The sequence below is a fragment of the Equus asinus genome, chromosome 3, assembly GCF_041296235.1.
Source record: "Equus asinus isolate D_3611 breed Donkey chromosome 3, EquAss-T2T_v2, whole genome shotgun sequence".
Lineage (NCBI taxonomy): Eukaryota > Metazoa > Chordata > Mammalia > Perissodactyla > Equidae > Equus > Equus asinus.
In genome coordinates this window covers 34,811,090-34,830,748 of record NC_091792.1, presented here as the reverse complement: position 1 = coordinate 34,830,748, position 19,659 = coordinate 34,811,090, and the positions used below count along the sequence as shown (strand labels likewise).

At 35.4% G+C, this 19,659-nt stretch overlaps 1 protein-coding gene across 4 annotated transcripts in view; it reads left to right on the top strand.

The window, feature by feature from the left end:
* TTC29 (tetratricopeptide repeat domain 29) overlaps nucleotides 1-19,659 on the top strand; it is a 209,784-nt gene that overhangs the window by 109,478 nt on the left and 80,647 nt on the right. For all 4 annotated transcript variants that reach the window (XM_014838138.3, XM_070504863.1, XM_070504862.1 and 1 more), the window contains exons 9-10: nucleotides 3,583-3,674; nucleotides 15,067-15,190. In XM_014838138.3, coding sequence (XP_014693624.1) covers nucleotides 3,583-3,674; nucleotides 15,067-15,190 — 216 coding nt within the window. The remainder of the gene's footprint in view (nucleotides 1-3,582; nucleotides 3,675-15,066; nucleotides 15,191-19,659) is intronic.

Here is a 19,659-nt window from a genome sequence, read left to right as displayed (position 1 = left end):
AAGGCTAATTGTCTATTCTCGTTATCAATCTCTCTCTCTCTCTGTCTCTGTCTCTCTCTCTCTCTCTCTATATATATATATTTACACATATATATTTCATATATGTATGAATATATAAACGTGTTTCACTCACTCTGTTGACAGGTAACAATTTTGACTTAAATGCAACGCTCCCTTGAAGACTATTGCAGCAAAAGAAATTAATGATCCTTAAAATTTGATTTTACAGCAAACAATTCTTCAAAAAATTTGTAGTGTATTGCAAGCATTATTCTTTTGCACATTCTCATTTTTTATGCTAAGCATTCTACAAGTTTGTTTTTTAAGTTGACCAATAGAAATTATCTCATTTTAAGAAATTGGATTTTATTTGAAAACATCTTTCCCAGTAAATCAGTTTCTTTTTAGTGGGAAGATAAAGTCCATTGGCTTTAAAACTTCTAGCGAAATAGTTTTCAAAGGTTCATCTCTGTTATTCACTGAAATTATTGGAGCAATTTGATCGAGTGGCCATGTAGCATGTAATTTTTATTAGGTATGTGAACTGCCTTTTCCAACTTTGGTAACCTTGTTATCATGCACAGTTTTGTGTTCACTGAAATTTACCTAGTAGCATTCTCAATCAGAATTTTCCTCTGGCTTGAAAAGGTTGATTAGGTTCACTGCCCATAAAATTTAGAGATATATAATAAATTTTCAATTCATCAAAATATTTTGCACCTGAGATTCTTCATTCTCACCTCTTATCTTCGGTTTGTGATGACAGAATTTAATCTTCCAGACCCTGGATCTGTTTTAAACATACTGTATGCCACAGGGATATTCCGTCAAGTACAGTGGATCTCACAGACTGCCACACTGCGTTTTCTCACGTGAAGTATTCTTTGTGAAAAAGGTTCCACTCTTTCTCTAAGAATTCAGTTTGATCAATATTTATTAATTTCCAAATTTTACCTTGCTTACTTTCAAAAGCAGGTAAGATAGCTTACTATAAGATTAATGTAAAACATCTTTACTTTCTACAGAATTTGCAATCTCGTGTTATTTTTCCACTTACTCTTATGAGCTTTTTTCTTTTTGTTTTAATGATGTCCTTCCTAGTGCACTTAGGCTGAACTACATGATTCACCAATCTGCTGAGTTTTACCTTGTATTCTTATGATTCTCCTGTCTGAATTTACTCTTTCCCAGTAGAGCTCACATTCCTGAGGGACAGAGGCCTTGTCTTTGGTTTAGAGGAGCTCTTCTATAGCACTTTCAAGGTCCTATGGATTTCCTGTAATTGGTTATTTCCCTATTGGGCCAATAATGATCTATATTCTTCCTATTGCCTATATGTTTCCTGCTTTTAGGTAAAGTGTTTAAGCTGATACATGAATTCTCTCAAGCAACAAATAAAATGTGTTGTCTTTACTTTGAAGAGGGAAACTCCCACCAGCAGTTGTTCACTGATGACTAGTTAAGAGATTCCCAAAGAATTCTTGTCCTAAATTTTACATAGCACTCTATATTATCTCATAGTAGCCTCACAACAACCCTCAGATGTAGGTTTTCTTTTTTACTTCTAAGGAAAGCTTCTCAGGGAGCTTTCCTAGACCACATGTGTTGGGTGTGGAAGAATTAGGACTTGAACCCAAGTCTTCTTACTCTAAGGTGAGTATTCATTCCAGTAGACCACATCTGGCTCCATGAGGCAGCTCCTATGGAATCAAGTCTGAGGCCAAAACCAAAAGCCCAGACTGAGCTGGGTTTTGCCCCTGCTGCTCCCTGGAAGTACTACATACTCATGTGGGATAGGAGCTGTCAACACTGAAATATTTACCTGTAATTTCTTTGGCACCTACCCTCCTATCCGTGGACTACAGAGTCACATCCCTAAGATAATACTGGATGCCTCTGGATGTTATTGTACTGCTTCAGGGCTCATGGTGGCCAGGGACGTGGGAGAGAGGTGCAGTATAAGCACAGTTTAAGCTCTGGAGAAGTCTGTCTTCAGTCATTGCTCATTCACACAGTTGCACCAGTCCAAACTCTTTTCCACTGGACTGTAAATGCCTTGTGGGCGGCAAGCATGTTTCTTCCCATTTAAGACTTCATAAAAATAATCAGCCTAAAATAATCCTCATGTTAAAGAGACATATTTTGGCGTGGCAAATTTTTAACATCCTCGTGTTAAAGAGATATTTTGGGGTGTCTTCTTCAGTACACTCTATGATGTTTGCACAACAGCATAATTGCCTAACGACACATTTCTCAGAATGTATCCCTGTCATTAAGTGTTGTGTGACCGTGTTTTGATATTTGGATTCAATAAGGTCTCTTATAAATTCTCAAACTTTAGGGGTTCTGCCCCTTAACTCAGAAAGGTTTTTGTGAAGTCATGTCAGACTTAATCTAGGTGTTATTAGCTATCCAAGACAGAGTGAAAAGAATATTCTCAGGTTTATACAAGGTTTATTAAGAGGCTTAAAAGTAAGAATCAAAATTTTGAACTTTGCAGGTTTAAGAAGAATTAAAACACTGGATCAATATGTATCAGGAGGTTTTAATATCAATATTGTGTCAAGCAGTCATTTGTAAACCACAAATAAAACAAATTTTATGAGGTATCACAATGGCCTCATTGAAATTATTTCTCAAATATTAACTTTAAGAAAGTAAAGTCAAATATCAACACTGCCTCTAGTCCTTAAATCTGCCTTCTAAGCTGCCTCATGCAGTCAGTAGCACATAGCGTGTATATATGTCCCCTCACACGCTGTCAAATGACTTTCACTAATTCTTTCCTAGAAAATGTGCAAAAAGGATTTCCATAGAGGCCGTTGGAGATTTCCTGTGTCCTCATGTGTGTAATAGGTTGGGTCAAGTAACAATGAAGGAAGAAAAAAGAATGGGGATTTTGTTTCACATATTTTCCTCCTTCTAGCCATTGAAAGGGAAAAAGAATAAAAAGGAAAATTATACCATACAGATGATGTCAGTGTTAAATTAAATTAAGATCATATGTTTGGCTGTGGCAGCTGTAATCTTTAGATTATTGAAGAGATTGTTGCTAATAAACTACATTTGCAAGAAATATTTTTAGTGTATACTGAATACGTGTACAAACTATGAGATATGCATCTAATAAAATGATAGATTTAGAAGTTGCCCAGCATCTAAATTCATGCTTTACAAACAGCTATTTATAGAAAGAAAAGTGATATTTAAGCTGCCATTGTAGAATAGTATAATCTGCCTTATATTACCTTAGATAATAGTACCATATTTTAAAATAATGTTGTAAACCATTCAATTATTCATTCACACCTAAGTTATATAAATTGGAAGATTTGGGATTGTGCAGGAAAAGAATTAGTTTTACAAAAGTAAGACCTCACTGTCATGGCTTAAAGAGATGGCTATGAAACAAGTTATACTGTAGATAAAAATAAACCAAACCAATATGAAGTTTTAATAAACAAAAAATATTTTATGGAGACATTAAAAACAACTATTCATTTTAATCTTTTCTGGTATGAAATGAAACGTCAGTGAATCCGGTCATGCTCTTTGTTTAATATGTATTTCTCCTTCTGATAGGTCCTTAACACTTACAGTAAAATCTCTACAGAGCTGGATGATGATCTCAGCCTGGGGAGAGCATATGAGGCCATCGCCAAGGTCCTGCAGAGGTACGTTAGCACAGCCTTGTCTTGCTGTCACTGTGAATTCACTCAGCTGTGAAAGACTTAAATTGTTTGAGGTCTGTCGCTTTCCATTACTGCCTGCTTAAATTTTAAGCAGTGCCCTTCTTAAGTGACCCTTTCATCGTAAGTTATTTTAAACCAATGTGGTATTTTAAGAGATGCACCTAAACTCTTCTTTGTCTATTCCTCCTCTGTATTGTTTTATTTTTGATTTTCTGTAAGTTTAGTGATGACCTTGAATGAAAGGGAAAAATCAGGTCACATCTCACAGGTTACAAAATCAGAGAGCACAGAAATATATAGTACGCTTCAGTAACCATGGCTCACCATAACCTTTCCAGATCTCTTCTTTGAGGAAAGTTTCCATTTATGCTTCAGTCATACTTCTTCCATTAAGACATCTCTCCTTTGAGCATATCTGGATAAACAATTGGGTGGAAAAACAATATTCCCAATATTTCATTTAAAATTGAAAACGTAACAAAAGTATACATGAACAACTTCTGATGCAATTTTTTCCACAGAAAAGATGTGGTTTGCCCCTCACTCATCGTATTGTGATTGATCATTGTGCACTCCATTTAATTGTTGCGTTATATAGTAGCATTATGATTTACGTGAAGATAAAATAAGAATAAGAAAAGTTATCAAAGTTAAGGCCTTGGTTTTTGATATATCCTATATCTAAGATATAGCTTTTTAATAGTGGTATATTAGTAATAATAATAACAATCATATAGACTGTGTCAAGTTCTAATTTCTTCTCATTTGTATTTCAGTTGTAAACACATACAGGGTGGTGTTTTAAAAGGTAAAATTGTTATTTGAAAGACATTTAAAACATTAACTGCCTAGTGAACTGAAAGTGGATCCTCATTATATAATTACCATTGCCAATATAATAATTAACTATTAAATATATAATTAATTAAATATTAAAATACCGATACAATGAAATTAAAGGTGCCCTACAAAATACCAAATAAAATGCAAAGCAGTCATCACTGGATAAATGGTTAGGGACGCAGACATATTTATATGGAGAATATGGACGTTTGCTCAAGGAAGGAAGGGCCAGCCGTGGGTAAAGCAAGCAACTTGTGAGTGCTGTGGTCCCTTCAAATAAAGGTTGGTAACTAGCCCATGGAAGATCAATCTGGCTATTCCTTAAACTTTTACTTTCCAAACAACACCTGGAAAGAAGCAGATATTTGAACACAAAGAAGAGATTCATAATTATTCAATTTTATGTCTGTTTGGAACACACCAACTCTGCCCTTTTGTTGAGTTCATTTTGATTATTAAATCACTTCACTCTGCTGCTAACACTGCCCAGCATCAGTAGAAAATGGTTGGATTATTTGTCTTGCCTTGTGGTAGCAGACCTGGATGAAGCCTGCAGAGTTAGATAAATTCCTCCCTTAACATGTTTATAAAATACTTTTTACAAAATGACATTGTGTCCCAACATAACTAAAGAGATAAAACTCCAGGGAAAAATATTTTCTTTTATAAACATATACTGAGTACTTACTATGTCATAGGACAAGACAAGTGTTGGAATGCCCCTTTGGCTACTGATAGTCTTTATAATTATTTTTGAAACTTCTGGAGACATGAGATTATCTTAAAATAATTCTCACCTATTCAACTAGTGTCTCATCTGGAATATTTTAGCCTCCACTCCAGGATTTGAATTCCTGGTCTATATAGTAAAAGCTAACTGTCTGTTGAACAGCTTTCTGATGAATATTGGCAACAACATCATCAGACAATCTAATGTTTTAATATGCTTAAGTATTATTTGGGGTTTAGATGTAGAAGAGGATACAGCTATATTTGATATCTCATGAAGTAGGTGGGTTTTTGGTAGGAATGAGGACAATTCTATTCCAACACTCTCAACAGTCCAGCAACCTGCCTTGGGGCAAACAGATAATGGGCAAGAAGATTTATCCCCATCTCACTTTTACACCAAATGAAATGAATTCCACTTAGAAGAATTCCCATCTACTAAAGTACTAATGAAGCCATCAATGAATGATTTGTGTGGTAGACATGGGTTCTTAATTTTATAATATTAGGCAATGACAAAAGAGTACAGGAGACTCTTCTTCGAAGGTCATAGGGAAAAAGTGTCCCAAGGCCACAGCAAGATTTCCAATCTAAAGCTGCCATTTTGCAGCATTGTTGGTGGTTATGGAGGCATTTAAGCCTTGGTACATTCTTTTACCATTTTGGGCGAAATAACTCATGAGAGAGACTAAGGTTTCAAAAACAAAAATTTTATACAGGTAGACAACAGCACCCTATATATCTGAGAAGCCGTATTAAATGAAGTCCATTAGTTACTAGAAATGCTTTGATATAAATTTTGTGGTCATTTTTAGAAAATTTTGCTTCAAGGGCTTGGTGCTCCCTGATACATACATGCATGCATACATGCAAACACATGTATATCTCTTTCATAGTCCCAAACTGTCCTCAGATTAGCAGCAACATGCAAGAAATGGCACACAACCAAAATAGACAAAATTATGGTGGTGGAGGCTGAGAAATAAATCAAGCTGCATATGAAGCTTAGCATCACCTCCAAATCTCTTTTTCCTAACCTGTGCAATTGCAAAAGTTTTGCTAACAGTAGCCCTATCTCTGTAAACAGAGATTTTATAAACAAACATTTTCCTTGCTAGGGATAAAAGCAATCCTAGCCCTTGAAAGGAAAAGGAAGAGAATAGCCATGTCTAGGATAAGCGTGTATCTAAGCCCATCAGCTGAGTATGCATGAAAGGTGACTAAGCTCTAAGGCTGGAAACTTCTAAAATGGTTGTAAGAGTTTATACTGAGCCTTCAACTGAAAAACATGCCACATTCCCCCGAGAGCGGGGACTTGAAAGTACAGAGTTGCCCATTTGGTGATGCTAGACCCAGCCCTGGCATTAGAGTTACCGATGAAGGCTTTAATAGAGAACAGAGTTTGTTATTTTTGCTATTGGTCTGAATATTGTTAATTGCACAATGGTTTAAGCAGTGTAACAGAATAAGCATTTGCAGTGTCTTTTTTTCCCTACTCAGAATACTAGTGAAAGAAAGAAGAGTTGATATTCTAAAATGATAACAATTGTCTATGACACAGCTATAGAATTACGGTATAAAAGAAAGAGACTGAGTTGAGAAATTACCAAGTAAATATTATTATTACATAAGCAGACAATTTGAGTAAATACATAGGGAAAAAATCCTCACTTTGCCTCATGGCATTTTTTTTGGCCTCATTTACTGAAATTAGTCATTTACTAAAATGCCACAACTCTCCAAATAATGACTGTTAAAAAGAATCTAGGGGGGAAAAAAAACCCACAAAAATGAGAGTTCTTCAAGACCCATTTGTTACAACCAGCCAGTCTCTGGTTTATTCCATGCCAATTGTAAATTTTCTTGCAAACTCGGTTTAAATTATTTCCTGTAAAACTTTCCACAGTAGAGATCTTTAAATCAATCTGTACAAAGTTTCAAGTGTGAAAATTACCTTTCTGTTAAAGCTGAAAATTAATTTCTTCTTGCTTGAGAGGAATGACATGCCCTGGTAATTTTCATATATTCTTTAAAATGGAACGTCCAGGCTTTGATGCGAAATTTCCTAAAAATGACCCTCCAAAATACATCAAAACATTTCTATTAATTCATGAAATTAAGAATAGCTTTTTACATTTTCTCCTGTCACTGATTCCATTTGCCTTATTACTTTCATCTGTAGCCCACAAACTTGGTGGCACAATCAACAAACCCCTTAGTGGCTGTTTCATCTCTGCTCTATTTGATTTCTTCTCTCTGAGTAAATGATTAAGTTTTCATGCATTGGTTCAACCAAAATCTATGTTCACTCAACCACATCCTTTATTGATTACTTCTACTGCAAACAGTAGGCCAAGTGTGATATACATAATTGGACAGTTGTCAGGGGATGTGGGTGTTAACAGTCCTGTTTTCCCAGTTGGAAACTGGAATCACCTTGATACACAAATATTCTGCACTGTTTCATTCTCATTCTTTGGACCGAGGAGTCCTGTTCCTCAGAATATATGTTTTTAACTCTCTAAGGTCTGGTTGAATGAATTTAATGATTATACCATATAATATGCTGTCCAAGTTGCACCTGTGCACTGCATATAGAAAACTGGAATTAATATTTGTCTAACATTTTAACCTTGTCCTTTAACTTACGCAAATAACGTGTAGCTTTCCTGTAAGAAAATATTTGATTTTTTTCCCTTCCAAAGAAAGACTGGCTTCTAAATCTATTGCTAACTTTTGCATTTGGAAATCGTTTAAACAATATAGAATGTTTATATTTCAGATGGTATATTAACAACTTTGCTGGCTATAAAACTGTGCATTCATTGAGGGGAGCATATAATTTATAATAGAAAGACTTTTTCTCTAGCATTATTTGTCAGAGCAGTTTCTAGATAATTTTGGATGTTTTAGAGTTCTGTTGCTCCTTTGGGAGAAAAAGAACTCGACTCACCCAGCAATGGTTTTATTTATACTGTTTTGTATTTCTTGTTCACCGAACTTGTTTTTTTTGTTTGTGTATGTTGTGATTTAACAATCCTCAGCAGGCCAAACCTAATCCAAAATGCACTTGCATCAAAAACATATCAGCTTTTAGGAACATGAACATAAATGAGCTTCAGCGAGTCCATTTTAGCTAAATAAAAATAATTTTTCCCTAAGGTTTTAAAATGATATGCAAAGAAGTCTCTACTTTTTTTTATTATTTCATCAGTTTTTTCTTGATTACTACAGTCAAAGAAAGAGCTTGGAGAGTTAACATCAATTTGATAGAACATTTTTAGTTCTAGAAATCCACACGTTTGCTCAAAATTCTAAATAATACGCTATTTTATATGTTAATATTTTTATACTCTTCATCTCTCTCAATACCATTGTAGCTGTCCCACAAAACAAATTTTTAAATTAAAGTAATGAGTGCACCTCTCGTGGTATTTTACTCCATGTCTGCGTTTGAAATATTCCTCAAACAGTTCTCAATTTTCCTAGGGAATTGAGCTATGCCTCAATCTGGAAGGAGATTATTTGTAATTTTGTTAGGAAGAAGTGAGAACAGAACCATAAAAAACAATATTCGCAACTTCAGCAATGTGAAATTCCATTCTATTTCTTTTACCAAAAAGAAAGGAAAAAAGAATGCATTTGATCATATCTGATACTCAAGTAAACAAAATATCTTAGTTCTCTGACCCTGCCCCCCAGAAAACAGATGCCAGGTCTTCATGTGCCTGTTTGTCTTGCCGAGTGTATGTTCACATCATGGTGTTTAATTCATTGCATGATGGAAGATTTTCAAAAAGAAATGCTTGGCTAAATTGACCTTTCTTCTTGGCTTTTAGTAGATAATATCAAGTAGAGAGCTGTGGGTATGGTAGCTTTTTATTTCACTGAGAGGTAATAATAATACTAGCTGCCATTTGTTGAATTGCTACTATGTGCCAGGCTATACATGTGTGTAAGTTTTCATCTCACAGCAATTTATGGCCATTTTCAAAATGAGGAAACTGAAGCCGAGAAAGAGTGCAGATGTGATCAAAGTTACTCATCTAAGAGGCCAAGCTGGGATTCAAGCCTAGGTCTTTCTAATATCCACCATAGCACACTGTGACTTTAAAGCAATCTAACTTACTTTTGCAAACATACACAGTTTATCTATGAAAATGAATGTTGTCCTCATCAAACCTTGGGAGGTTATGAAAGTTGATACCTCTAATCCTGCTACTACCTGTTTCAGATCGAACTCCTTTGATGTGCTTCTGAGCTTGTGGCATCTTCTTTTGAATGATCCCTATAACAGAACATCATTGTTGAGAAGTGGGTTGGATCTTTTGGAAACAGCCAAAAGGATTTACAGTCACATTTAGAAAGCATGGTAAATAATCTCTATGGGCAACCTCAGTTTTTGGAACAAAATTTATTAACTTACTTATTAATGCTTCCTACCCCTGCACTATGAGGAGTTGCTTAAAGAGAAATTCCCCAAATGCCATCAGCCTCATCATTAAATGACATCACTTGGAAGGAACCGTTTTTATTTGCATGCTTAGTATGTTTGTACGACTGGAGATGTGGATGAGAAGTACAGGGGAAAAATCAGGGCTAGAAATATAGATTTGCCAGATATGTGCATATGGGAGTTAGGGCACGCCCTAGGAGTCCATGAAATTGCCATTAGTTAGCAGTTAATGGGAGGGGAGAGCAAGGCCTTGGACAGAACTCTGGAAACAGCCAACTTTGAGTAGGCAGAGACCTCAATGTCAGTGAGATCCAGGAAAATGAGAGACACAGGAGAAGTGAGAGACTAGAGATCAGCTGAGAGTGCTTACATACTAGAGAGAGAGAAACCTTGCGAGAAAGACAGATCGGTTAACAGCAGGGACTCCCAACCTATGCTGAAGACCTGGGTAAGGCTGGAGGAAGAAGAAACATGAGCGTAGAGCAAGGGGCCTGCGAATCTCTAAACACACTAAGTATTCTATGCAGTTCCAAATTCAAAGGTACATAGTATAATACATATTATAATTTTTCAAATTTATATAGATGCTTTGAGATCACCATTGTATTCACTAGATTTGGCTCCACATCTTTTTGACTGCCTTTTAAGACCAAATTTGCCCCACAAACACTACTCTTGCTCTTGTGAAGATATTTAAATGTATGTGATCCAGGTTTCCAAGTGCTATACACACTTTGTAGTGCCAATCACAGTTAATCCCATGTATGAATATATCCATTTATCTCTCCAAATTGACAGTGAAACTCTTTAAGGGCAGGATCCATATTCCCCAGCAACTAGCACATTGTAGGGCATTTGATAGTCTCTCAAAGATGTTACTGAAATAAAAAGACGTTCTTGATGTTAACTGAAATATCAAGGAGACAGACAGGAGTTTACAGTCATGGACTCCAGATATCCAGTGACTGAGATTCACACACTCTACCTGGAATCTTAACTTTTATGTGTACTGCATAAATGTTTCCCTTCCCAAATGTTCAACCATTCTTTTATTCAAAGATAAAGTTTTTTTAAAAAAAATAACAGCTTTATTGAGCTCTAATTCATATACCATACAATTCGCCCCTCTTTTTTTGATGTTTGAAGGCTAGTTTTATTAAATATTTAGCATAGAGCAAAGACCATGGGATAATAATGCACAGAGCTGCTGTGTTTATTCCCATACAGATCCTAGAAAAATAACATGTAGACAAAATATTTAATTTTAGTAAGTGTTTAAACGTAGCTTGACATTTTTTCCAAGATGAATATGAGTTCTAATCTTAGATAACTCTTCCTCTTGGTTATAAGCATAATTTTCCATCTGATGCTAGTTAATTTTGTATAACAGCCAAACAATTTTTAATTTGCCCAGTAATGACTCTAACACATGCACCACATTCATGGGATTATTTTATGAATATTCTAATCTTATTAATATATTTTTTGCATGAACTTACTTATTCCATATACTAACCATTTCTGATGTGAAAAATCTCAAATTCTTGCCACTGAAAATACAGTATTATCTTTTATATTACTTTTTCAAGAAGTGCTTTCTCAACTGTTTATTGCATATGGTAATAATATAGCTCATCAATCATCTAACATAGACATTCATGGAAAAAATTATTCTGAGTTGAGTTCTGTTTCCTCAGAGATTTGGGTGAATGTTAAATTTTTCTGTTTTAACTGCAGCCAGGAAAGTGAGTGCCATTTTGCAAATGAATTTGTAAGACTAGACCTGTTGATATTTTGATGCCCATCGTAAAAGTAGAACACTGTTGAATATTTGATCGCTTTATGACTCTTCACACATGACAAACACAGGCACAAAAAATTAGTTATGGTAATTTTTGCATAAAATTAAATGAAACAAATCAATACAGGTAGAGATTTATAAGAACCACAAAGTACTTAGACCAATTTTAGAGTTGTTCAATCTTATTATGTTCTAGTCACATTATGTATATATAAATTCAATGTGAATTTTAAACTTCCTAGAAAATTTTAATCAAAGATTTACTAGCCAATGAAATAACCTACTCTATTATGCTGAAGGAGTAGCTTTATTTTCAGATTTCACTAAATTTAAGATTCTTTCTACTGGAAGCTACACCTTATATACTACCAAGAGAGAAAACTGTTCTAACTAAAATGTGACATAATACTTTCTTATAACTTAGAATTTTTATTTTATACTTAATAAAAGAGCTATTTTAGATTCATTTACACAAAGATTTTTTATAATTACTCTTGAGCATTCATGTAAACAGAAAATATAAACAAAATAAATTTATTATACTCCTCAAACATCTTTGCATTCAAAGTCCAATTCTTTTGAATTACTTTTAAACTCAGAATTGTCACTACCTTCCCCCCCATATATATCATCTTTTGTGTCATCCCGAATGTTGGTACTATAGCCTTTCCTAAAATAGTGCTCATCATCTCCAGTATTTTCTTTCAATTCATGGACACTCAATCTGCCAATTTTGAAGTTGGCACTTTCTTGTCTTCCAGAAGGTTTCAATGAAAGGTTTTTAGAAAACAGCCAGTCTTTGCATTCCTTCCTGAAGTTATCTTTAAATGGTTGTTGACGGAAAGATCAAGGCATTGCAGTTGTTGGGTCGTCTTCAGCAATATAAACCTAGTTCATCCCTGCAGCAACAGCTATGACTTGACTGCTCCCTGTCTGATGGAGATTATAAGATGCCACCTGTTGTAAAAGATCCTGATTTAGAAATGTCAAAATATGGTAAAATGTGGGTATTAGAATCAATGAAATATGGTAATAATATCGCTAAATTTTTCTGTAATTGCAATAATTTAAAAATTTGTGGCAAAGCTTCTCTATATGCCACATTTGTCACCATACTACCTGGAGCTCGTCGAAGTAAAACTTTGCCCTATAAACATAAAGAAATGCCCATGCAAGAAGCAGCTCAACTGCAAAACAACCTCTGCATTTCAGGATTTCATCTCGTGGTTTATTAAGGGTCATGGCACAGATGCTCACTGGGAACTGCTGACCTATGAAAGCAAAGCAGGGCAGTTCTAGGGGCTCAGAGACATTCAGGAGTAAGTAAGAGTTTCTCCTTTCTTATACTCCATTGAAGAACACAATTACAGGTTTTGCTGTTATTTTTTTTTTTTAAAGATTTTATTTTTTTTCCTTTTTCTCCCCAAAGCCCCCCGGTACATAGCTGTGTATTCTTCGTTGTGGGTTCTTCTAGTTGTGGCATGTGGGACGCTGCCTCAGCGTGGTCTGATGAGCAGTGCCATGTCCGCGCCCAGGATTCGAACTAACGAAACACTGGGCCGCCTGCTGCGGAGTGCGTGAACTTAACCACTCGGCCACGGGGCCAGCCCCCTTTGCTGTTATTTTTAAATCTCTAAATTCTGGATTTTGTCACATTAATAAAACATTTCATTGGTTCTGACATGATTTAACAATGGGATTACGTATAATCTCAGATTCTCCATTGTGTTTTAGGGATTGACCAAAAGACAAATTCCAGACATTCAAGAGATACTAAATTTTTTCAGCTCACTTAATTTGGATCCATTGTTTTGAAATCACTTCTTGCTTTGTCCATACCATTTTAATTTCCTGGGGCACATCCCTGAATCACCAGCCAAATGTTCCTTGAGCTGGACTTTGGCTTCAACTGCCTCTGCAAAGGCAGTCACAGCATATTATACCTTGGATATAGCTGTTTCCAAAAATTACTCTCTCTTTGGTTGCTCAGATATTTTTCACCTTGGTCCTTAATCTCATTTGCTGTATGAGAGTGTGCCTCTCATACACAAGTGGGCCCCAAGTATTCTTCACATAGGACATCACTACAACTGTCTCTTTAGACTGGCTTTCAAATAATTCTCCTTTAGAGAGATTTTTAGACTCTTCCCACTCCTCTCTCCTTACTCAAGTTTGACTTTCACTCATGTGAAACTAAGATTTGTACCTCCACGGGGTGGCGTTCAGCTCGTGAGGAACTAATGAGTATTTGGGACTCAGATTTGGAAAATAAGAGCAGAATTCAGATAAGTTTATGAAAATAATTCATTGAAATCTTTAAAATGATGTGCCCCTCTATTCTTTATGAAAAAAAAAATAGTCACTTGTTTTAGTCAGTTTTGGTCATTTAAGTTGCTCTAACTAATCTCCAAAATCTCAGTGGCGTATCACAATAAAATCTTATTTCTTGCTTATATAAATTCTGTACTTTGCTAGATACTTGTGTTGTGCCTTCCAGAAATCAGGCTCCTTCCATCTTGCGGCTAGATCTCTCTCTCTTTTCTTGGAGTCCTGGTTGGGGGAGTTCAGAATACTCAATTTTCATCGTATTTGCTCTAATACCCCCAACAGGTATTTCATGAAATGACATATGCCTCCCCTCAAAGGACCAGCTTCATTTGCAAAGGAGTATGGAAAATTTAAAACTTTTTAAAGGTTTTTAAAAAAAATAATAGCTTTATTGAGATATAATTCATATACCATATAATTCACCCTTTAAATTCTATAATACAGTAGTTTTTATTATATTCACAGAATTGTGTAGCCATCCCCACTATTTAATTTCAGATCATTTTCGTCACTCCAAAATGAAAGCTAATGCCCTTTAGCAGCCACTCCCCATTTCCCCCTATCCCCAGCCTCTGGTGACCACTAACCTACTTTCTGTTTCCATGGATTTGCCTATTCTGGATGTTTCATGTAAATGAAATCACACCAATATGTGGTTTTTTGTGACTGGCTTCTTTCACTTAGCATGTTTTCAAGATTTATCTATGTTGTAGCATATATCATTACTTCATTCCTTTTTATGGCTGAATAATATTCCATTGTATGGATATACCACATTTTGCTTATCTGTTCAATTAATAGACATTTAGGTTTTTTCCATTTCTTTGCTATTGTGAATAAGGTCGCTATGAATATTTGTGTTCAAGTGTTTGTGTGGACATATGTTTTCATTTCTCTTGGGTATATACATAGGAGTGAAATTGCTAGAACATGTGGTAACTGTATATTAAAATTTTTGAGGAACTGCCAAGTTGTCTTCCAGAACAGCTGTACCATTTTGCAATCCCACCAGCAATGAATGAGAGATTAAAGGTTTAAGTATTAACTCACTGTCTACTCCCACAAAGACAAGCCATATATTTTTTAAATTTACACTTTACATTTCATTATCCTGATAACCATCTGGCACGATCTAAAGCAAAGACACAAAATTCTTCTTTTTACTGCGACATTACATGAGATGATATTCCAACTGTCTCCTATTTTATTTATTCTAGCCAAGGAGAGATGACAGAAGCAATTAAATACTTGAAAAAAGTCGTGAAAATTGCAAGAAACAATTTTCAAAACCTAGATGTTGTGAGAGCAAGTACAATGCTTGGAGACATTTACAATGAAAAAGTGAGTATGTGTGTTTCTTGCTTACAGGGAGAAATTTGCAGAGTTTAAAATCCTGTTCTCACTTGATCTTTCCCACGATATATTATGCAGAATGGCCCCAGGACTGCAGGACAAGGCAGTGACTGGGAGGAGAAACGCCTCTTACTTCCTCTTCTTCCCGGACCTGAGCGCCATCTTGGGCACGGTCAATACAAGCTGCTAACACTGATTCATATCTTCACAGCCAATGCAGACTCTAAGTGGTTTTGGATTTGAAGAGCAATTAAAATATTTCAATTCAAAGGAATTTCATTTATAACAGTTGGCTCCTATCTGCTGACACTAGCATTCCGCTCTCATGCTCCAAATTCTTATCAATCCAGCCGTAATGCCCCAGCAAGCTCCCTCAGAAGATGAAGGCACAATCCCAAGAGTAATTCTGAAGAAAATATGGAATTCTAGCAGCAGAGTGGTTATGAGAAAGAAGAGAGAAAGAAGAGAAAAAAGTCTAAAATGAAAGTATCTCACTCAAGAGGTCATTACTAGTGAAATGCGTTGTTTGTGATGAACTTTTGATCTATTTTCTCCTGACTTTATCTTTTATTACCTAGATTATCCTTTAGAAACTGTATGAAGGAGGCTTGTTTCTCTTGTTGTAATTGCTCTTCTGACCATGAATAGGATCTCTCATTTTTGAGGGTAGTTACATTCTCAAACTGTGTTTATCCACCTTGTCTTAATCATTTTGAGAGGCTGTGGAGGTACAGATTAAAAGCAACGACTCTGAGACCAGACTGAGTTGAAAGCCCAGCTCTTTCACTGACAGGATCTGTGACCTGGGACAAGTTATTTACCTTCTGGATACCTCAGTTTTCTCACATCATACGGTTGTTGTAGGTATTGAGTCAATATATGTAAAGCACCAGTTTTATACCACTGGAGAGTAGTAATCTCTCACTTTTGAAATGCCAAACTTCTATTTCACTCTTATCCATTTTGAAAACTCATGCTGAATCTTTAAAAGCAAATCTAATAATGCTGATACTTGTCAATCTATCTTTTAAGGCTTTCTATAAACTGTCCTCATCATATCTTTTCTGGCTTCATATTATTCATGCAATGTATTCTAATTGTATTCTTAAGAATAATTTCTAAGAGACTATAATAATAATACAAAACTATATTTGGAAAAATATTGGAGTTACTGTTTTCTGTAATTATTATAGAGTTATTATGATTAAAGTTAACATCTTAAAAATATCCTTTATTCAGTTTACCTTTTAGAATATAATTGTGGAAGATGGGTCACCCATCCCACTCTCCTGATATGATATTTTGATGGACTTTTAATTGAAAATATGTAATTAATGTAAAGGAGTCAAATGAGAATGTTTTGGGGAAAATGACTAGGTATAGACCCTTTATGAGATTTCTCTTTCCCTAATAAGATCAGAGAATAATTGCATAGTTAAAACAATGGTAGTTCCAACACTAAAATAGTAGGGAAAATGTGTAAGAAATGATTCTTCCTTAGAACTGAGAAAACACCTTTTTATTTTGAGCTTCTCATTGGATACAGTGACATTTTAGGCACTGAGAAGGATCTGGTAAGAATCAGAATAGTGAGTGAAAATTCTATGTTATAGTGTAATAATGCAAACTTTGTTTCAAGATCTATGATGTCATCAAGATCTTGTCCTGAAATTGTCCACTAAATGCTTATCAGTGAGATTTATAACATTAAAGTTGTCTTTTTGTTTTTATTTATGAAGTGCATAAATTCACTTGCATATTCTCAAACTCATATTTAAGATTGCCAGGATTAATTACTGGAATCTTCTGAATTTTATAATAGGATAGGGATTAAGTGGATAATAGAAAGGAACTATGGAAGGTTGGACAAAACCTTTGGAGAAGAAATTAAATTTAGATATTGACCTCTTTAAGAATAAAAATCTGGAAATACAATGCACACTAGTGAAATTTCATCCCAAAATGGTATGTATAAAACTTCTTGCCTCTGACAAGAATTAAAGTTGTATTTCCTTAATAATGTTTTAAACTAGAGAAATTTAGGTTGATACCAGTTTGATGGCAATTGAGTGTGTGTCTAAAGATTAAATACTAGGCACAATTTGAGGGAAGAATAATTACCTAATTGTAATGCTCCTATTTTAGGAGAAAAGAAGCACTTCTTAAATAAGATCTAATAAAAGTTTTAGGCAGATGAATACTTCCACTAGCAGCAGCTTGCCTACTTGACCATAAACTCTGTTCACTTTTGAATCCCCACTGCCTGGCGAGGGCCTGGCACAAAGTAGTTGCTCAGTGAATGAATGGACAAATGAGTGAGTTCATTCTAACATAACGATATGTAAAATAATTCTGGAAATTCAAATATGTCCATTATTTATGGTCCCTCATTTTTCTAATTGAGACTCTCACCCAAAACAATAAATAGCCTAACGCTCAGAATTATAACTAGAACAACAATTAGATATTTCTACTTCTCTGTTTTCAAAAATAGAAATGTTTGGTCCAGTTATATATTTTCGTTTATTTTGTTCATATACATATTTTTTTTCTTTTTGCTGAGAAAGATTCACCCTGAGCTAACATCTATGCCAATCTATCTCTATTTTTTAGTGTGTAGGCCACCAGCACAGCATGGCCACTAACAGACCAGTGTAAGTCTATGCCTGGGAACTGAACCCAGACCACCAAAGCGGAGCGTGCTGAACTTAACCACTAGGCCACCAGGGCTGGCTCTGTTCTATATCATTGATGTCTAGCAGGACAATATATAATTTTAACTAGTTTTATTTTTATCTTCAATAGTTATATTATTTCTCAATCAATATAATTTATTTAATTGACATACAAATATCTTTGATACAGTTTTCTTTTTTCCTAATTAAGTAATCTTATTCTCATATAAATTCTATGTTTCATACTTTGCAAGAGAAAAATTTTATACTTTGAAAGAGAAAAAATTATTCAACTCAATAAACAAAAATTACCATTGGTATAATATAGAGGTACTTTGTTTAAATCAGTAAATTTGATTGGAATGAACCATTTAAACTGTTGTTCTGGGCATATAACATAATGTTATGTGTGCTGTTCATGTATATAACATAACTGTCACATAAGCCCTGTTTCTCCCCCTCCTCACTTTGATAGAAACCTCTTTATTCAATCAGTTTGACTATTCTGTGAACCCCATGATTATACACAGGTGCATGGAGCTGAGTGTGCATTTTACCTGTGATGGTGCAGGTTATAAAACTTTCTGGCCGGCCAGGTGGCACAGCGGTTATGGTTGCATGTTCTGCTTCTTGGCAGCCTGGGGTTCGCCGGTTCGGATCCTGGGTGCGGACATGGCATGCCATGCTGTGGTAGGCGTCTCACATATAAAAAAGTGGAGGAAGATGGGCACAGATGTTAGCTCAGGGCTAGGCTTCCTCAGCAAAAAGAGGAGGACTGGCAGTAGTTAGTTCAGGACTAATCTTCCTCAAAAAAAAAAACTTTCTATGATGTTTTTTATTCCCAGTTCCTTAATAAAATGCTGTGAGAAAATGACTTGAAAACTCATAGTAAAACATTCTGTCTTGCAAGGATTTGTTGTGAAAAAGTGTGCATGCATGTTTTTGTGTGTATGAGAGAAAGAGAGGAAGGAGAGGAGACTGGAGGGAGAGAGGGAAGGAGAGCGGAAAAGAGAAGATGGAGCCCAAAGGGTTACATGTCAGTGAAGAAAGGAAATTTTATTCCCTAGAGTCTTTGCTAGTATAGCTCAATCCTAAAAATAATATCCTTCTTTGAGGGAGGAGCTTTTTTTTTCTTTTAAAGATTGGCACCTGAGCTAACAACTGTTGCCAATCTTCTTTTTCTCCCCAAAGCTCTCCAGTACATAGTTATATATTCTAGTTGTGAGTGCCTCTGGTTGTGCTACGTGGGACGCTGCCTGTCCTGAGGAGCCGTGCCATGTCCATGACCAGGATCCAAACCAATGAAGCCCCGGGACACCAAAGTGGAGCGCATGAGCTTAACCACTAGGCCATGCCCCAAGGGAGGAGCTTTTAATGAGGATTTTTAGAAGACCTGGGGGTGGTAGAAGATAGTCTCAGTGCTGAGGTTCAAATTCATTATTCGTAAAATAACAACATTTCCTTATAGGGTGATTATGAAGGCTAATGATAGAATACATATATAGTACTTAGCACTGGCCCTGACACTTCATAAGAGTTAGTTAAACATTATTTATTTGTGGACAACAGCTCTTAGGAGAAGTAAGGATGACAAAAAAAGACAAAACCTTGATTTTTTGCAACTTAAAATGTTGTAAAGGACTAGAAGAGAGACATTTAAATGATCATTTGAGTCATGCTAGCGCTATCAGGATCACATTGTTTAAAAATCATAGATACCTCCACATTCTCAGTCAAGAATGGCACATGCACACAGGAAAACATGAGTAATAGCCATATCAG